This window comes from Camelus ferus, chromosome 16, assembly GCF_009834535.1.
Source record: "Camelus ferus isolate YT-003-E chromosome 16, BCGSAC_Cfer_1.0, whole genome shotgun sequence".
Lineage (NCBI taxonomy): Eukaryota > Metazoa > Chordata > Mammalia > Artiodactyla > Camelidae > Camelus > Camelus ferus.
In genome coordinates, this window is record NC_045711.1 from 49,042,665 (window position 1) to 49,060,029 (window position 17,365).

Below are 17,365 nucleotides of genomic sequence, written 5' to 3' on the forward strand. Positions count from 1 at the left end.
GGTCTCTGAGGACTGGTATTTACTGTAGAGGGTTGGGATTCTGTGTGTCTTGTTGGGGGGGGGGGGAAGGGGTTGGGTGTGTTTTAGGGGTGGGGAGGTCAAGGTCGGGTGTGCCTTGGGAAGGGGATCAATAGCTTCTGGGTATTGGGTGAGGGGGTCAGAGCATGTTTGAGGAGAATCCGATGCTGAGCCAGGGAGGGGCGACTGTGTGCTGGAGGGGGCAGTGACTTAGGGCATAGCGTGTATTGGGGGAGGGCTATGTGACTGTGTTGTGTGCTTGGGGAGGGAAGGGTCTCTATTTCTTATTGCTAGTCTAGGCTGGAGAGGAAGCAAACCTGCCGTTTTGTTGCTCACGCTGGGAACTCCGTGGCGCGTGGGGCCCCAGGGAGTAGGCAGCGTAGCTTGCGTTCTGGCTTTGCTGCCTACTGTGCACGCGATAACCTCTCTGAGCACGTTTCCTCGTCTGTAAAACAGGGATGTGACCAGAGCCTCCCTCAGAGGGCTGAGATTAGGCAAGATCAGCAACGTCATGCTCTCAGCTCCTCACCTTGCATGTGACCGTTGCTGTCTCATTGCTGTGGCGCCCGGGGCTGTGACATCAGTGGAAAGGGACCCAGGGTGGGAGTTGGAGAGAATGGGATGCTAACATCTGTGGAACACCTACTGTGTGCCTGGGACCTTATCTCTGTTTTACAAATCTTAATCCCCACAATCCTGGGAGAGGGACATTATCTCCATTTACACATGAGGAACGGTGCTGGTGATTAAGTGGCTGAGCTAAGTGACCTTAAAGCTAGGCTGTTTTCTACCCTCCAGAGAGGCAGCTGCCTGAGGGTACTATGAGGAGCCTTGGGGTGATCAGTGCCACGTTGAAACCCCCCTTTCCCAAGGCTAAAGCCCAGCTTCTGCCTGAGGACCTCCCCCCTTCACCCAGTAGGGGGCGTAGGGAAGCCTCCCCACCCCCCCAGCCACGCCTCCTCTTCTGTTTTTGATCCTGAAGGCTGGAGGGAAAGCGCGATAAGAGGCCTGGGCCAGATCTGCATCCTGTCCTGGAAGCTGCGGATACAATCTGTTCACACCCATCCCCGCCCCCGAATCAGCCCACTGCAGCCCCGGGAGTTTGCAGAGCTCAGCGGGCACCCTTCCCCCCATCTCCAGACAGACACTGTAGGAACAGAATGTAAAAGCCACAGTTCTTATTCTTATTTTGTTTCCATTTGTGGAGTTGTGGCAGGGAAGCTGGAAGCGATCAGTAGAGGAGCTGGGCATGGGAGACCCTAAAAGACAAGGTCCAGACTTTTCCTTTCCATCTGCACATTTGCTGTGTGTGCCGAGAAAAGACCGGAGAGTGGTCCTAGGGTCTGGGGGAGACAGAGGAGGTGTGCCCTTCTCCCCTTCCTCTCCTCTGCCACTCCCTCCCCTTTTTAGTTGGTGTCCTCCCTCCCTCCCTCCTGCCCACACTCTCCCTGGACAATAGGACAGCTAGGGGGAGGGGGTACTGCTAGCATTGCCTTTCCTGGGGTCCAAAATGCAGAGTCAGCCAAAAGACTGTTGGATGGGGTTTTGAATGAAAATGGGGCCTCCTCACATTTTATCTGGAAGCATTGGTAGTACACAAGCTCCCTCAGGGCAGGACCCCAGCGTGGGGGTGGGGGAGGGGACTCAGGGAAGGAAGCTTGTCCTCTTAGTCAGGCTAGGACCTGAGAAACTGTGTCTGCCCCATGCCAAGGGCACTGTGCCCATGGGGATGTGCCAGTGCAGGTCCTGACGACCCTTTGAGGGGTCGTGTCTGCGGAAAGAGGAAGTGTTTCCCTTCTCCAAATCCCTTTGGGGCGGTGCCCACAGCGCCTTCCTGCTCCTTTCCCTCCATGAAGTTGGGGTACAGCCAGTAGAGCTGGGTCTCCCAGGGTAGGCTGGAGGCCAGCAGCCCCGGCTGGATCAGAAATAGAGGCCCTCCCCTCCTCATTCTGACTTCTGGGTTCCCGGGAACCTCAGCCAGCCCAGGGACCAAGGCCTCCTTGGCAGAAATCTTAAAGGACAGTTCTTTCTGTGCGGCCTTGGGTAGGTCACTCAGCCTCTCTCAAGTCTGTTTCCTCCTTTTTAAAGCAAGACTCCTAATCCATGCTTGCTGGCAAGGCAGGTTGCTGTGAGGCCACGGTGACCTGCTTGCTGGTGAGGGCCTGAGTGGTACCTAAGTACCCTGCAGCCCCATTGTCTTGGGGGATGGCCACCCTGTACTAGGACCCGATGTCCATCTGGTTCTGGGCCTCACGATTTTCTGTTTGTTATCCCCTCCAGATGGGGTTGGGGACAGGAGGGAGTCCTGCATGGCACAAGTCGGGGCCAGTTCAGTTCAGCCCAAACTGCTGAGGGCCTGCTAAGCACACAGCCCTGGAATTGTTGTCAGGGATGCGGCAGAGGAGGACAGATAGGCTCCAGGCCTGCCACTAGGTTTTCTCCCCTCCACCCCCGCTGCTCCCCAGCAGCCAGCCAGAGCCTTCCTATTTCCCTCTTCTCCTACTGCCCCAGAACACTGTGTTCTGCTTGACCTGCCCCATGACCTTGCTATTGCCCAGAACAGGCGTCTCACCCTGACTTCTCCCCTTCTCCCGCTCCGGAAATCCTACCCATCCTTCAAGGAACATCTTGAATACTGCCTCTTCCCAGAAACCTTCACAGATGTTCCCCCTTCCCCGCTCACTCTCCCTCCCTCTTTGGATGCCTGCAAGTCCTTATTTTTCCTCTGACAACACTCTTCTCTCTACCATGAAGTGACTTCTCTCCACCTAGTATCTGCTGTGAGCTGTAATCATTTGGAAGATCTTTGCCTGATCAGCAGGTCTTTGATGGCAGAGACAGTCTCAGATCCCTGAGTACCTCAAAGCTGTGAACACAAGGCCTAGCACATAACTGGTGCCCAGGAGCTACTTCATTTGGGAGGAAAGATACCAAGGGCCTTGGAAGGAATCTACCCTCTCCTCCAGCTATCTCATCTACAGGCAAGGCTTTCATACGTGCCCCAGACCCCAGCATTGTTCCATCTGCAGCCCAGACCTCCCTTAGGTGAGACCTCACTTTGGAGTCCCACACCCTCCTGTCCACCAGCCCAGGAAAATTTTCTACTTTGCAGTCTTGGGAACTTTGCTGTAGCACAAACCACACACCAGAGTCCTCTCTGCTACCACCATTCCCATTCCGCCCCACCACGTCCCCATTGATTACCTTCCTCTGTCCATCACCACTGCCACTTTCCTAGGCTGCGCTACCATTGCGTGCTGCCTGGACCCTTTCAGTAGCTTCTAACTGTTCTCTCTTGCCCTCCTACAATCCATTCCTCACACAGCTTCACAGAGTTAAATTTTTTATTTATAGCACTAAATCAGATCTTGCCTCTCCTCTACTTGGACTCTTTCTGGGGTTTTTCTTTGCATTTAAGATAAAATCCAAAAGTCTAATTGAGCCCAAGTCCACCTGGTCTGGCCTTAGCCCACCTCTCTAGCCTGGTCTTGGGTTTCTTTTCCTCTTGAATTTTATGTTCTATCTACCCTGGCCCTCTATTAATTTGTTGAATGAACCCACGAAATTCTGTAACCCCAGGACCTTTGCACAGGCTCTTTCTTTTACTGGGACTCCACTCCTTCCTACTCTTTGCCTGACTAACTTCTAAACTTCTACTCTTTCTTTAAGTCTTTGCCTTGAGGTCCTCCCTGACCCTCCAACATAAATTAGGTACCTACAGTGATAATCCTTCAAAGTACACTTGGTGTGTTTACTTGTGTCATAATACTAATCATCTTAGTTTGCAATTATATATATATACACAATAATAAATATATGTATTTGTGATTATTTGCTAAATGGCTGTTGCACCATAAGGTCTGCAACAGCAGGCTTACCAGGGTATCTACTTAGGAGGGTGGTCATAAAGTTGTTTTCCTTAAATTAGACTGGCATGGTGGGAATATGGGCTTTGGTGGCAGAAAGTTCAAATTCTCACTGTCCCCTTTATTAGCAATGTGATCTTGGAAACTCACCTAGCCTTGCTGAGACCCTGGTTTTTTTATTTGTAAAATGGGATAATATCCACTTATCTCTTTGAGTTGCTCTGAGGATTAAATGACAACGTATGTTAGGAACCTGGCTTCTAGAAGAGTATCCTTGGGAAGCATGTAAATTCCTATCTGTTTTTAGAATGAGGGAGCTCCTCTGCGCGGTCAGAGGCAGTAATAGGATACCCTCTTCTCCTGGGGCATCCCCTCCTTCTCAGACCTACCCAGCCTAGGTCTTTCTTCCAGTGAAACAGGCACCCCGAGGGCTTCCGGGAGGAAGTGGTCAGCTGGAAGGCACCAGCCCCTCCTTTTCTCTCTCCAGGGCTGGACGGTGCCGTGGGGGGCCAATGCTGGTTCCGCCGCCGGGAGACACCCTGGGCGGGGTTTGCTCAACGGAAGCACGCAGAGCGTGGGGGGCGGGGAGCCCCCTCTGCACTCGTTGGTGGCAAAGCACCCGATCTGCTGCGTCGGGTTCCGGCGGGCGGGCGGCCGGCTGGAGTCACACATGATGTCACAGACAATGACACAAGCCGGGTGTCTCATTCTGACACGGCACCCAAGCTGCACAATGTCACACCCGAGACACCCGGCACGCCGCGTTCGTGTTGCTAACACTCGGCCACAAGCAACCCCGCCCTTCGCCTCCTGCCGCCACTCTCCGCGTCTCCGGGGGAGCGGGCCGGGCAGGCGGCCGGTGGGCGAGCCCCGCGGGCGGGCTGGCGAGCGGGTAGTGTCTCGGGCAGCGGTGGGTGGGTCACCCGGAGGTGAGACGCCGCCAGGCGAGTTCAGAGAGAGTTCAGCTGCATTGCATTAGGCAAATGAGGCCTGGGCTTGGGGGGGGGGTGTTGGGGGAGGACACCGGGACCAACCCCCTTCTCCCGCCCACCACCTCCCCCGCCGTGGCATCGCCCGGCTGGGGACTGACCAAACCACCGGGGGAGGCTGGGAGCCGGAACTGGGATGGGGGAGACGCCCGCGCCTCTTCCGTCCTGGCGCAGCCCCCTCCCCTCTCAGTACCCCGCCTCCGTCAGTACTCCTCGCACTCCTCCACTTGAGCCTTTTCCCCCTTCCTTCTCCTCTTCTCTCCTCCCCCTGCCCGGGCTCCCCCTCCTCGCCTTCCACAGCCCGCCTCTCCTCTCAGTTCCCGGCTTGGCGCCCTCTGCCGCGGGACCCGCGGGGAAAGGGTTAAAGCAGGGGCGGTGCCTGGACGGGACGGGGCGGAGGGAAGGGGGTGGGGCTGCAGGGGACGGGGCGCGCGGGCCGTGTTGGGGGGGCCGCGGCGCGCACCGCCGGAGACCAAGAGCCGGGCGGCCGCCCCGGGCCTGCCGGAGGCGGAGGCGGGGCCGCGCGATCCCCACCCCACTCGGAATCCTCGCCCGGGAGAAGCCCGGGAGCGCCGGCGGGGAGGAGGAAGTGCTCCGTGACCCCCGCCCGCGCCGAGCCCGCCCCCGGCCGGCGCACTTGGGGAGCAGCGGGACTCTGCTTCGGACACCATGAGACTCGCCACGGGAGCCCCCTCGAGGTGAAGCCGCCTAGTTCCCGGGCCTCGGCCGGGCGTTCCCGGGGGCAGCTGAGGGACCCCCACCCCCGCATTCAGTACTCACAACTTCCCCGCCTTTCACCTGGGACTGGCTGGGCGGCCCGCCGACTTGGACGCGGGACTTCAGGCAGAGGGCGGCCCCCGGCCCGGGTCGCCGCCAGTCGGGGCGGGGGTTCTTACCCCTCGCCCCCTGCAGCTCTCGGATGGCGCCGCCGGCTGAGTGAGGGAGGCAGCGCGCAGGACTTCCCCGCCCGGACCTCTTGTCTTCGCGGGGAAGATGTACGAGAGTGTGGAAGTGGGGGGGCTCACCCCCACCCCCAATCCCTTCCTGGTGGTGGATTTTTATAACCAGAACCGGGCCTGTTTGCTCCCGGAGAAGGGGCTCCCTGCCCCCGGCCCCTACTCCACCCCACTCCGGACTCCGCTTTGGAATGGCTCAAACCACTGTAGGTACCGGCCTCCCCTTCCTATTGTGGGAGCTAGGGGTAGGGGTGGGCTGTGGGGCTTCCGCTTCTCCCAGGGGATGCGGGCCTGGGGGCGTGGTGGCGGGGGTCCTGTCTCTACCCTTCATTTTCCCTTGTCTCTCTTGCTGAAACTCGGGTGCCCTTGTTGGACAGTTGGACTCCCCCAAGGAACCCTGGGCGCTATTCGGGCTGAGGAACTTTGGGGGTTCCTCCTTTCAGGAACACTTGTTCATCTCTTCTTATACTTCTTGCAGGGGAAGTGAAGCCCGTTGCCCCCAGTTTATATCTTCTTGCTTGGAAGCAATAGCTTCGCAGCTGAGTGGTCCTTTCTCCCACCTTGGAGGGTGGGGTAAATGTCCTATCAGTGGGCTTGTCTACACGGAGGAGGAGGGGCCTCCTCCCCGGATCCCAGCCCTAGCAAAGCCTGGGGGAGAGCCCTGTCCTGGGCATCAGCTGTTGCCCCCAGCCCTTGCGTCACTAGAGTGGGTGTCAGGGGAGCGCTGGATGTCTTTGGTGTTGGCAGTGGGGTGTGGCAGGAAGGGGCAACTTCATCAGACGCCCGTCGTTGGCCACCCTAACCAACCCTTACCTCTTGGGGAAGGGCACCTGCCCTTTTGAGGGTTGTCCTGGCCCTAGGCACTTGGCTGACACCTTTGAAGCTTCTGTCCCAGGAATGGAGGGGAGAAGCTACTCTGGTGGGAAGAACCCCCCTCCCTTGTAATCCTGGTACAGTCTGTTTTCTGGGAAATGAGTTTGTTTTTTGGTGGGTCTCAGGCTACTCTGGAAAGGAGGGATGCATCCTATGCGTCCCCTCCCACCCTAGCCGTGTCCTTTTGTTACCCTGTTTTCACTTGGGAAGAGGGGCTGGCACTGGGCTGTACCTCCTAAGAGGGGCGCTGATGAGAAACTTGGGGTCCTGGCAGCCTGCACACCTTCCCTCCTCACAGTCCCCTGACTGGGTTCAGGCTCCCCTGGAAGGGAGGGGCTCTGTGCACTGGCGGGAGCTGTGAGCGCCTGGGGTGCACACCTGGGTGTGTTTATATCGGGCTATGAGGTAGTGTACCTGGGTGGGGGAGAGCGGCGCTCAGGGGATTAGTGTTACTTGGCTCCGGTTTCGTCCTCTATCTACCCTGCTTGGGGCTCAGCTCTTCCCTGGGGTTTCTCCCACCTTCCTGGACTGACTGCTCCCTGCTGCCTGCTGGGGGTGGTGGGGAAGGAAGAGTGGGTCTCTGGGGGCCTGGTGGCTTGCAGAGGGTTGAAGGGCAGCCCCCAACCTCTTTGCTCCAGGAAGAGAGACCTGGTTTGGAGAGACACCCCCCCTCTGCCCCTCTCAGAGCCACCTCACCCCTAGCGTTTCTGTTGTCCTGACCTTTGCCTCTGGGGCAGGTTGGCTGGGAGGCAGCTGGCTGCAGATGGTGGGAGGGAGGGAGGTGTGAGCAACGGTTGACTTTGGGGAAAAAAGGGACTGTTGAAAGGTGTGACACCAGGACCCTTCTTCCCATCCTCCCGGAATTGGAGGAAGGTGACCCCTCCTAAGTGAGATAATTGGGGCATGGCTGCCAGGGTCACTCCCTCCACAGCCTTGGCCTCCTTTGCCAGAGGACTGGGGGAAGCTGGGATCTGAGAGCTTGGGCTCTGGCCCTTGGGGGCAGCTCTGCTCTTCCTGGCCCAAACTGTGGGAGGAGGATTGAGTCCAGCAGGCCATGGGGAAGTGGAGGCCTGTTCCCCACAGGGTGGGGTGGAACTAGAGGCCTGGGCTCCCCTGTTCCCATGGTGAGAGTGCAGGTGTGTGGCAGTGAGCACAGCCCCCAAGGTTGGGATGGTGGCTGTGGGGGTGGTTGTGGGGCACAGGAAGGACCTAGAGGCAGGGGGTAGCAACTTGTCCAGGTCTAGAGTACAGGGCGTCTCTCCCCAGCCCCTTGGTGTGCCTGTAGGTCCTCTGGAGATGGGAACCCTCCAGCCCCCTCACACCGAGTTCTCGGCTCCCTCCTGCCACCTCCACCAATGGTGAGAAGAGAGAGCAGGTTGGCCGTGGGAAGAGACCTTCCAGATCCTGCAGGGCCCTGGGGATCTTGCCTCCCTCCCCAGAGCCCCCGTTTCGGGGCACCAGAGGACAAGGGGTACGCAGGATGTGGCTCTCCATCTGTCCCCCACCAATCTCGCAGCTCACGCCTCCGCCCGCTTCCAGACGTCCAAGAATGTGAAGCACGTGGATGCCCATAGTTGGGGGAGGGGGAGAGATGCTTATCGGTGGCCGCTGGGTAGGGGCCTTCTTCCTCCGCGGCCACGCTATACCCAGAGCTCCCCCCTACCTCCTCCGGGGTAGAGGAAGGGCGGGACGCAGGGCCCTGCGCCCCCTCCCCAGCCCTCCCAGGGGGCTGCGAGGGGAGTTGCGGAGGAGCGGGCGCCAGCTGGATTGGGATGGGAGCCGCTGGCCGGGGGCCCGGCTGATTTCCTGCTGATCTCCTCCAGGAAACCGGCCCCTTGTGCGAGCCTGCGAGCGGCTCTGGGGCGTGGGGACTCCGGAGTGTTCTATGCCTCCTGCCCGCCCGGAGCGGAGCGGGAGCGGAGGAGGGGCACCCTGGCAGCGCGGGCGGGAGGGGACGCCTGGCTCCCTGGGCCGCTGCCAGCCCTCTGCTGGGCGCTGGAACTTTGAGCTGAGAAAGTGTGATGCTTCTCCCGCCTCGTCTTTCTGCTGGAAGAGGAGAGATTTGTGGGCTGGGGCCTTTGGGGAGGGAGGTGAGCGGGGAGGGGCCAGGCCGGGGCTGTCCTTCCCTCCCCCTAGGTCGGGTGTGCAGAGTTAAAGCTGCATCCTAACTCTTGCAGAGGCTATGAGGGTCCCATAGTGTCCTGCTCCCCTAGGCTGCTGGCTGGGGGCCCTGGTGGTGGGGCCTGGGCCAGGGCTCTGGGTTCAAAGGGCACAGTGGGAAACCTCAGAGCTGTTACCTGGGCGACAGGTGGGGATGTGCCAGGGATTGGGCAGAGGGTGCAGACTGTGTTACAGTCTCAAAGGCAGCCTGCTGCTGTGGGGTGGGCCTCACCCAGTCCAAACTGTGGACCCCCACGTGGGGTCATCTCTGCTAAAAAGCACGTTTGAAAAGTATGTTCTTCCAGTTCCATAAACAGCCTCTGGACTTTGCCTTAGCTCCAAATTTCTACGGGCCTTTGCCCCTCCAGTCAGTCCCTGGCATTAGAGCTGTCTGTCCCTTATCCAGGTATCCCCCACCTCCCCGTGTGTCTCCCCATGCCCCCTCCCCTCTCTCAACCCCCACTCTGTACCCCAAAGCTCCCTCTGTCCTATCTCACCTTCCCTTCTGGTTCATTTTAGAGGTAGGACCTTAAGGGGCTGTGGTCCCAGAGCAAAGACTGGTGAGGGGAGTCAGTGCCTTCATCCTCTGCTTGTTGGAATGCTGACTGGGATTCTAGGCCGAGGTTCCCCCCCACACCCCCTTGTCCTTGATACACCCTCCCCACCAGTCTGGATTGTCTATTGTTACTCCTTTTACGTCTTGGAAAAAGTTAGCACAACAAAGGGCTCCTTTGTCACTCACCCCTCTGCCTCCTGGCCTCCCCCAGGCCCCCCAACCCCGCCCCACCCCCAGCAGCTGTTCTCTGGCCTCTGCCTGTCTGATTTGCTTGTCTGGCCTCCGGGAGAGTGAGGTGGGGGAAAACCAGGCCAGGACAGTTCGATTTGGGGTGAGAAGCAGAGGGTGGGGGAGGTTAGCAAAGAGTCTGGATTGGTGGGGGCATGGGTCCCTCTGCTGCAGGCTGGCTCTGGGCAGGGACAGGGACATGGGGCCACAGCAGTGCTGGTCAGCCAGGCTGACGAGGGACATGGTGCCCAGGCCCAACTAAGAGCCAGGAAAGCCCTGCCAAGGTTGTTGGCTTGGTTCCCTGTTGTCAACTGCCTGGCAGTCCCTGGTTGTGCCTACAGGTAAAGGGGGAGGGTGGTAGCATGCAGCTCACCAGCCCCCCACCCCCATCCAGGTGCTTCTTTCCTCTGTGCCTGGACTTTGGGGCCACATGACTCATGAGGTGCTATGAGGTGCTTGGGCAGAAATTCTAAGCCCTTTTGAATTCCAGAACCTCAGGTGCTGGAGTTTGGGGTGAGACTAAGTAGGATTCTGGGGTGTGGGAGGAGGCAGGAAACTACCTACTCAGGAAGGGAGGCGTCCTTGCCCCTCCTTGGCCCCGGACAAGTGGACTTGGCAGAGGCCTCTGGAGGATGCCTGGTGGCCCCTTGGGAATCTGGGGTTGGCTGGGTCACAGTTCTCATAGAGCACAGTACACACCCAGCTGCCCAGGCTTTGGGCACAGACAGCCCCTACGCAGCCCAGCCCTGTTCTGCCTGGGGTGATGGGCACGGGGCCAGGCACTGGGGAGGATTTGGCTAGTGGGGGCTGCCCCTGCTGGCTGGGTCACCCTCCTGGCTGCCCTCTTAGAGCTGAATAGCAGGAGAGGAGGGGGATAGTAACCGGGACATAGTATCGAGGCCAGACAGACAGAGCATTGATGGGAACAGACCCCCTTTGTCATGCTGTTTCCCGCAGAGCTATGGGCTTCCGGGGCCCAGAGGGACTCTTCTCTCTGTCTCCAGGGGGTCCCCCTGCTTATCTCAGGGAGTCCCCACCTGCTATGCCCCAACATTTGCGACTCTGCACATCCTACTTTGGGTCCCTAGCCAGGGGATTGTTTGGGTGGAGGAGGGGCTGTGGCTAATGGCAGAGGGGGCGGAGGGGGGAGCGGAAGCAGAGGGGGTGGGGGAGCGGCTGGCTTTGAATATCCTGTTGACCCCAGTTTCCTCTGCCCCCAGCTTGTGTCCTCTTCCCTCCCTCCTCATCAGCCTTAACTCCTTCCTAACTTGGGGGAGATGGGACCAGGCTGCCCAGGGTCCAGGGCTGTAGAACCAGGCTGACGCCTACTTGACCCACCAAGGGTAGCCACGTCCACATACAAGTCTGATGGTTTATTATTTGATCTTTCTGGTTTTGAAGGTGGGGTCCTGGGCAAGGAGACGGGACTGATGGGGGTGCTGGAGGCTTCTTTGACAGCCTCATTCTCCCAGTCTGGCTGGGAAGTCCCAGCTTTCCTGAGACTGCGTCCCTGCCCTGGAGTTTGAATCCTGACAGCAGTGGTGAGGTTGGGAGAGGCTCTTGCGAGAGATCAGGAGGCAGGGTGGGCACCCAGTTAAGAATGGTGACCTGGCTCTGTAACCACCCTTCTCTTCTCTCTCTAGCCATTGAGACCCAGAGCAGCAGTTCCGAAGAGATAGTGCCCAGCCCTCCCTCACCACCACCCCTTCCCCGCATCTACAAGCCTTGCTTTGTCTGTCAAGACAAATCCTCAGGCTACCACTATGGGGTCAGCGCCTGTGAGGGCTGCAAGGTGAGTTGAACAGGGTCATTGGGAAGGACAGTCTTGAGTAGATAAATGGGATGTTCCCACTGCTGTGTCCTGGGACTGTGCCTCGGGTGGTGAGGGCGGGATGTCCCTGAAGCTGCTCCTCTTGCTTCTATGCAGAAAGTGGCAGGAGCCTTGGAGGAGAGGGAGCCTTAGCAGAACCTCCTTCCTCATAGATGAGCAGGAGTCCCCATACCAGAGGTCCCCCTCCGGCCTGAGCTCTCCTCCCCGTCTCCATCCTCCAGCTGGCAGGGTGTGCACCGGCTCTGCTGCCGCTGCCCGGGTTGCCATGGTGAGCTGGCTGCTGCCTGGCTCTTGGCTGGGGACCCAGGAGGCCTGCCCCCGGTGGCCCTGCCTGAACCTCACCATGGCAGTCTGGCAGGAGGCATTTAGGAGCAGGCGCCTTGCCTCAGCCTCTCCTTCAGGTGCCCAGACTGCGGGCTCCCCCGTGTCTGGCTGCATTTCCACATACCCAGGTTAGGCTCCATGTGCAGACGTGCTGCTGCCTTCCCAGTAGCTGCGGGCATGGCCGCTCCTCCTCTCCCCTCGTACCTATTTCTTCCCTTAGAGATCGGGCCTCTGGAGCTGCACAGCCTTGGGACTTGGGGCCCCAGGCTGCCCCTCAGTGTGTAGCGGCTATCTCCAGGTGTGGGCCAAAGGTCAAGGGCAAAGTGCAAGGCCTTGGACTGTATGTGTCTGGCTGTCCTGCGTGCTTGTTCCCGGTCTGTCTCTCTGGTTAGCCTGTTTGTGCAGCCCGGAGCTGCCCGGTCTACCTGTGATCAGTCAGTTTGTGCACATGTGTCAGGCAGCCTTGCTCCTGAACCTGTGTCTCCACCTCTCTGGCCAGCCCGTGTGTGTGTGTCTCTCTCTGTGGCCTCTTTCTGCTTGCCTTCTCTCTTTCCAGAGTCAGGGGCTCTTCCTAGGCTCTTGAGTCCAGGGATGTGGATCTTAGAGCTCTGCCTGTCTCCCATGTGGCCCCATCTCCCTTTTCCTGATTCACCAGCAGCCCCAAGGTCTTCTATTCTGGGAGGGAGGAAGCTGAGTCTGTGGGTGTGGGTTGGGGGGAAGACTTTTGCCCACCCCAGTGTTGAGGCATGTACTGGGAGTCTTCTGGGGGTATCCTTGTAGGTGGACCAGTCTCCCCACCTTATCTGGCCTGCTTTGGTAAGTGATGGCCAAAGGTTTGGGGGCAGCAGCCACCTGCCTGCCCCCATCCCTACTGCACTGCTACCACTGTGAGTGTGGCTGACCCAACTCCCTGCCCCTCCATCCCCAGGGCTTCTTCCGCCGCAGCATCCAGAAGAACATGGTGTACACGTGTCACCGGGACAAGAACTGCATCATCAACAAGGTGACCCGGAACCGCTGCCAGTACTGCCGGCTGCAGAAATGCTTCGAAGTGGGCATGTCCAAGGAGTGTGAGTGCCGCAGGGCCGGGGCCAGTCCATGCACTAGGCAGGGCGCAAGCATCTGGTCCCTAAAGCCAGGGGAGCAGGGGTGTGTGGATGTGAACACGTGTGCCCTCTGTGTGGTGTGTAAGCTGGTGATAGAGTACAGTCCCTGTGTGCTGCAAGGACCTGTCTGTCTCATCAGCTGTGTGTCCATGTGTGGCTAGCCCTTCCTGTTTGTGTGTGGCAGGCTGTGGGTGCTCCCAGCAGGCTTGCATCCAGGCCCTGGGTGGCTTTGGGGTGGGGCTCAGAGACATCCCTGAGCCCTTCCAGATTGTGTATCTTAGGACAAGGGTGCTGCTGCTTGGTATTTGTGTGGCAAGGGTTGGGGCTTCAGGCAGAGGAATCTGAGAGCCATTGTCTGGTGAAGACTGGGACCTGGAGTTGGAAGAGAGAATTGGGACTTCTCAGATCCCAGAGGAACGGGGGTTTCCAGTTCGGGCTCAGCTGAGGCCTGGTGGAGGGAGAGAGGGAGGGCTGGACAGGGAGACCCTCTTGTGTTGAATCATGGGTGTTGCCGTGGTGACCGGTGATTGATGATGTCAGAGATAAATGACGCTGACAGACGCCTCCTTGTCTGCGTGGCCGTTGCCATGGAGCCTGAGCCTTGGGGGATGGGGTAAGGGAGGGCGCTGTAGGACCCTCTAGCCCTTTGTGGGCAGGGCAGTGGAAGAAGGAAGTGGGGAGGGGACATGGAGGGGGACACAAGGAGCCCCAGACAGGAGCAGAGGGACCTGGTAGCACCAGCCACCTCCTGCCACAGGAGTCAGGGGCTCTGTTGTCCAGAGCCCAGGAAGTGGTGGCTCCAGGCTGCAGAGTAGGTGACAACTTAGGACCCGAAGGCCTGGGACCCTTCCCTGCAGGGCCCAGCACCTCCTCCTCCCTCTGCTTCTGCCACCTTCTGTTCCCAGAGCTTTTCATCGCAGAAGGACCAGGGTGGGGACCCCCTCTCCCTCCCACCGCCAACTCCCCCTTTCCCTCCCTCCCTCCTCCTCTCTGGCTGCTCTGTGCCCTGGAGCTGAGCAGCTGCCATTTCAATAGAATTAAAGCTTCCGAATGATAAACGTCTTGTCACAGCTGCAATTTTCTCTTCCCAAATTATCCCCGCACTCTCCCTCTCCCTCTCCCTCCTCTCCCTTGTACTTTATTGAATTTGCAGAATCGACATGAGTGATCTCCAAATTATGCCAGCCCCCTCACCCCACCCGCTGCCCCCACCCTGGGCCCCCCACCCCCACCCTGCCTTCCTCCAGCGTCAGCAGCCGCCACCACTGGCCCTGTGAGTGATTGTGTGTCTGGGATAATCGGCTGGTAACGACCCCATCGCTTCTTTAAAGCCGAGTGGTGTGTGCGGCTCAGCGCCCCCGGTGATTTGTCAGCTCCCCCGGCTAATGGGCCGAGAGATTCTCCTGCCCGGGCCCCCCACTCTCAGGCTGGGGAGCCCTACTCTTCGCCTGCCCGAGAAGCTGCTCTCAGTCAGCCCCAGGGATCCCCGGGAGACCACCACCAGGAGGGAGAGCCGGGGGCCAGTGGAGGCAGGAGTGGGTCCTTGCTGGAGGCAGAGGGTATGGGGCAGGGAGGCAAAGAGCACAGAGCTGGGACACTCCACACACGTGCTGTGCTTTCAGCCCTGGACCCCGGCACCCTGGAGTGTGGGCTGGAGTAGAGGTGTCGGGGTGCGGGCTCCATTCTGGCGAGCTGGCCAAGGGCGCGTGTGCCGAGGTCCTGGCCCTGGGTCAGACACTGGGTGCGTGGGTCGGGTGGGCACAGAGGGATGGACTGTGTGTTGACGTCCTGCCTGCTTGAGCACTCCTGTGTGCGCCTGCACCAGGTGACCTCCGCAGCCGGCGGCTCTCTGTGCGGGGGGATGGGCTGCAGCTGGACCTCTTCCCCCACCTGCCGTCTAACCCTGGCCTCCGTGCTCCACAGCCGTGAGGAACGACCGGAACAAGAAGAAGAAGGAGGCACCCAAGCCCGAGTGCTCCGAGAGCTACACGCTGACGCCGGAGGTGGGCGAGCTCATCGAGAAGGTGCGCAAAGCGCACCAGGAGACCTTCCCCGCCCTCTGCCAGCTGGGCAAGTACACTACGGTATGGATCCCGGCCTGGGCGGGGGGGGGGGGGGGGACACCTTTCTTCTGCCAGGCCTGCCCCTCTGCACCTCTGCCTGTGCCTCTGCATCCTCCCCTCCCTCTCTCCTCTTCCACTGCCTCCTCTCCCCAAGCTTTTAGGAAGTGAAGGTGGGTAGAGGGCAGGCCTGCGGGGACTGGTAGACCCAGGCCGAGAAGGGGGCTGCAAGGGGAAGGCCCTCACTCTCCCTCGTCCTCCCAGAACAACAGCTCAGAACAGCGTGTCTCTCTGGACATCGACCTCTGGGACAAGTTCAGTGAACTCTCCACCAAGTGCATCATTAAGACTGTGGAGTTCGCCAAGCAGCTGCCCGGCTTCACCACCCTCACCATCGCTGACCAGATCACTCTCCTCAAGGCTGCCTGCCTGGACATCCTGGTGAGGGTCTGCACCCGCCCACCTGGGCACCACCCCATGTGCTTGGAGGATGTCCTGCTACTCAAATAAGCACCTTTCTAAACATTCACCTGGAATCGACCTGGCCAAATGCCCACCCACCCAGACAATGGCACTTCCCTTCCCCCGTGTGTCCCCCTGTCCACTTAGCCACTCAGCACTCACATGTGCACTGGTTCACCCATTCACCTGTACACGCCTCCATCCACCCTCAGCCCATCTTTCCATCGAACTTTCCATCCAGCCGCTCATCTTCCCATCTGTTCAGCCTAATAAAGATTCACCTGGGACCCTGTGTGGCCAGGCCTTGAACTGGGTGTCAGGAACAGAGGTGAACACCCCACTGTCCTCTCTCTGGAAAATCTTCTTTTGGTGGAGGCAACAGATATGTAAACAGAGGTTGCAAAATGGTGATAAGTGCTGGCTGGAGATGGGGGAGGGCTGTCCCCTCTCTGTAGGACAGAGAGCCGCACTGCTGGGCCCGAGGGAAGATGCCCCAAAAGGAGATAGCTTTTAGGGGCTTGTAGAAAGGGCATGCGAAAAGCCTGCTGATGTGGCCCCAGCTGGATTCAGGGGACTGCAGGACATCTGGTGGGGCCAGAGGGTGGCCTGGACTGGAGGCAGGATCGGTGGGGGGGGCTGGGATTGTCAAATCCAAGGCTGGAGGGAGGACTGTCCTCCCTGTCATCCCTGATAGTCTCAGCCCACCTGTTCCCTCCCTGCCACCTCCAAGGTAGGGAACCTGAGACATGACCAGGCTGCTCTTCCTGGTGGGGGTGGGGTGGGAGGTGGGATGCAAGAGGCAGGATTAGGGTTTGACAGAGTTGAAGATGGCACACATTTATTGAGCTCTTGTGTACCCAGTCCTGCTAACTGTAGACATAAATCCACTATGGTCTTTGCCTTCCTGGAAATTCTAGTTTCTCTTAATTCTCCGTGTGGAGGCAGGATGATCTAGGTCAGCACTGTCTAATATGGTAGCCGCTGGCCATGTGTGGCTATTTAAATTTAAATTAATTAAAATTTAATTGAGTTCAGTTCCTCAGTTGCATTAGCCACATTTCAAGTGCCCAACAGCCACACCACGTTGTGGGTTGTGACTGCTGTATTGAATGGTGTCCATCGTTGAGAAGGTTCTGGCGGACAGCACTGGACCTGGCTGCTGGCCAGGTGGTCCTGGGGGGATGCTGTGCTGGAAGTGCTGGGGGTGGGGTGTGAGTTCTTGAACTCGAGAATCCTCTGCACCCAGATCCTGCGGATCTGCACGCGGTACACGCCCGAGCAGGACACGATGACCTTCTCTGACGGGCTCACCCTGAACCGGACCCAGATGCACAACGCCGGCTTCGGCCCTCTCACAGACCTGGTCTTTGCCTTCGCCAACCAGCTGCTGCCCCTGGAGATGGATGACGCTGAGACTGGGCTGCTCAGCGCCATCTGCCTCATCTGTGGAGGTGGGCAGGGGGCCCGGGTCTAGCGGCCAGGCCCTGGGTGGTGGTGCAGCCCCAAGAGCCTCTCCTGGGGAGGAGCTTGGGGATCATCAGAGCAGAAGGGGAACTTGGCCCCTGTCAGATCCCTCACAGAGGGGCAGAGTGTGGTCTGTGGCCACATGACGAGGGAGCAGTGATGGAGACCTGAGCTCTGGGTCCCTATTTCCGGGCAGCGCTCCTTCTAGGGGGCTTACGTGTGATGGCTTGAAGGTCTGACCACCCTTGTTCAAGTCCTGGCCAACCTGTGACCCATAGCAGGTTGCTGAACTTCTCTGAGCCTGTGTTTCTGTAAAATGGGGGCAATAATGGTCTCCACCTCATAAAGTTGATGGGAGGATTAAGGAAGTAATAAATAAGGCACAGTGTGCCCAGAGTAAGAGCCAGTAAATGTTGGCTGCTGTTACTATTTTATTGTTACGAGTTCTGCCATATTGTGCTGGTGTCCAGAA

The 17,365-nt window shown here is 59.0% G+C and overlaps 1 protein-coding gene across 4 annotated transcripts in view; it reads left to right on the top strand.

Annotated features, from left to right (window-relative positions):
- The window catches only part of RARA (retinoic acid receptor alpha), a 34,057-nt gene that overhangs the window by 14,797 nt on the left and 1,895 nt on the right, over positions 1 to 17,365 (top strand). Inside the window, exons 1-7 of one of the 4 annotated variants that reach the window (XM_032457978.1) lie at positions 5,311 to 6,039; positions 11,048 to 11,187; positions 11,290 to 11,438; positions 12,730 to 12,871; positions 14,831 to 14,991; positions 15,232 to 15,408; positions 16,676 to 16,880. In XM_032457978.1, coding sequence (XP_032313869.1) covers positions 5,867 to 6,039; positions 11,048 to 11,187; positions 11,290 to 11,438; positions 12,730 to 12,871; positions 14,831 to 14,991; positions 15,232 to 15,408; positions 16,676 to 16,880 — 1,147 coding nt within the window. In that variant the 5' untranslated portion in view covers positions 5,311 to 5,866. Of the gene's footprint in view, positions 1 to 5,310; positions 6,040 to 11,047; positions 11,188 to 11,289; positions 11,439 to 12,729; positions 12,872 to 14,830; positions 14,992 to 15,231; positions 15,409 to 16,675; positions 16,881 to 17,365 lie in introns of those variants that run through there. The other 3 variants (XM_032457980.1, XM_032457981.1, XM_032457979.1) reach the window with 3 other exon arrangements.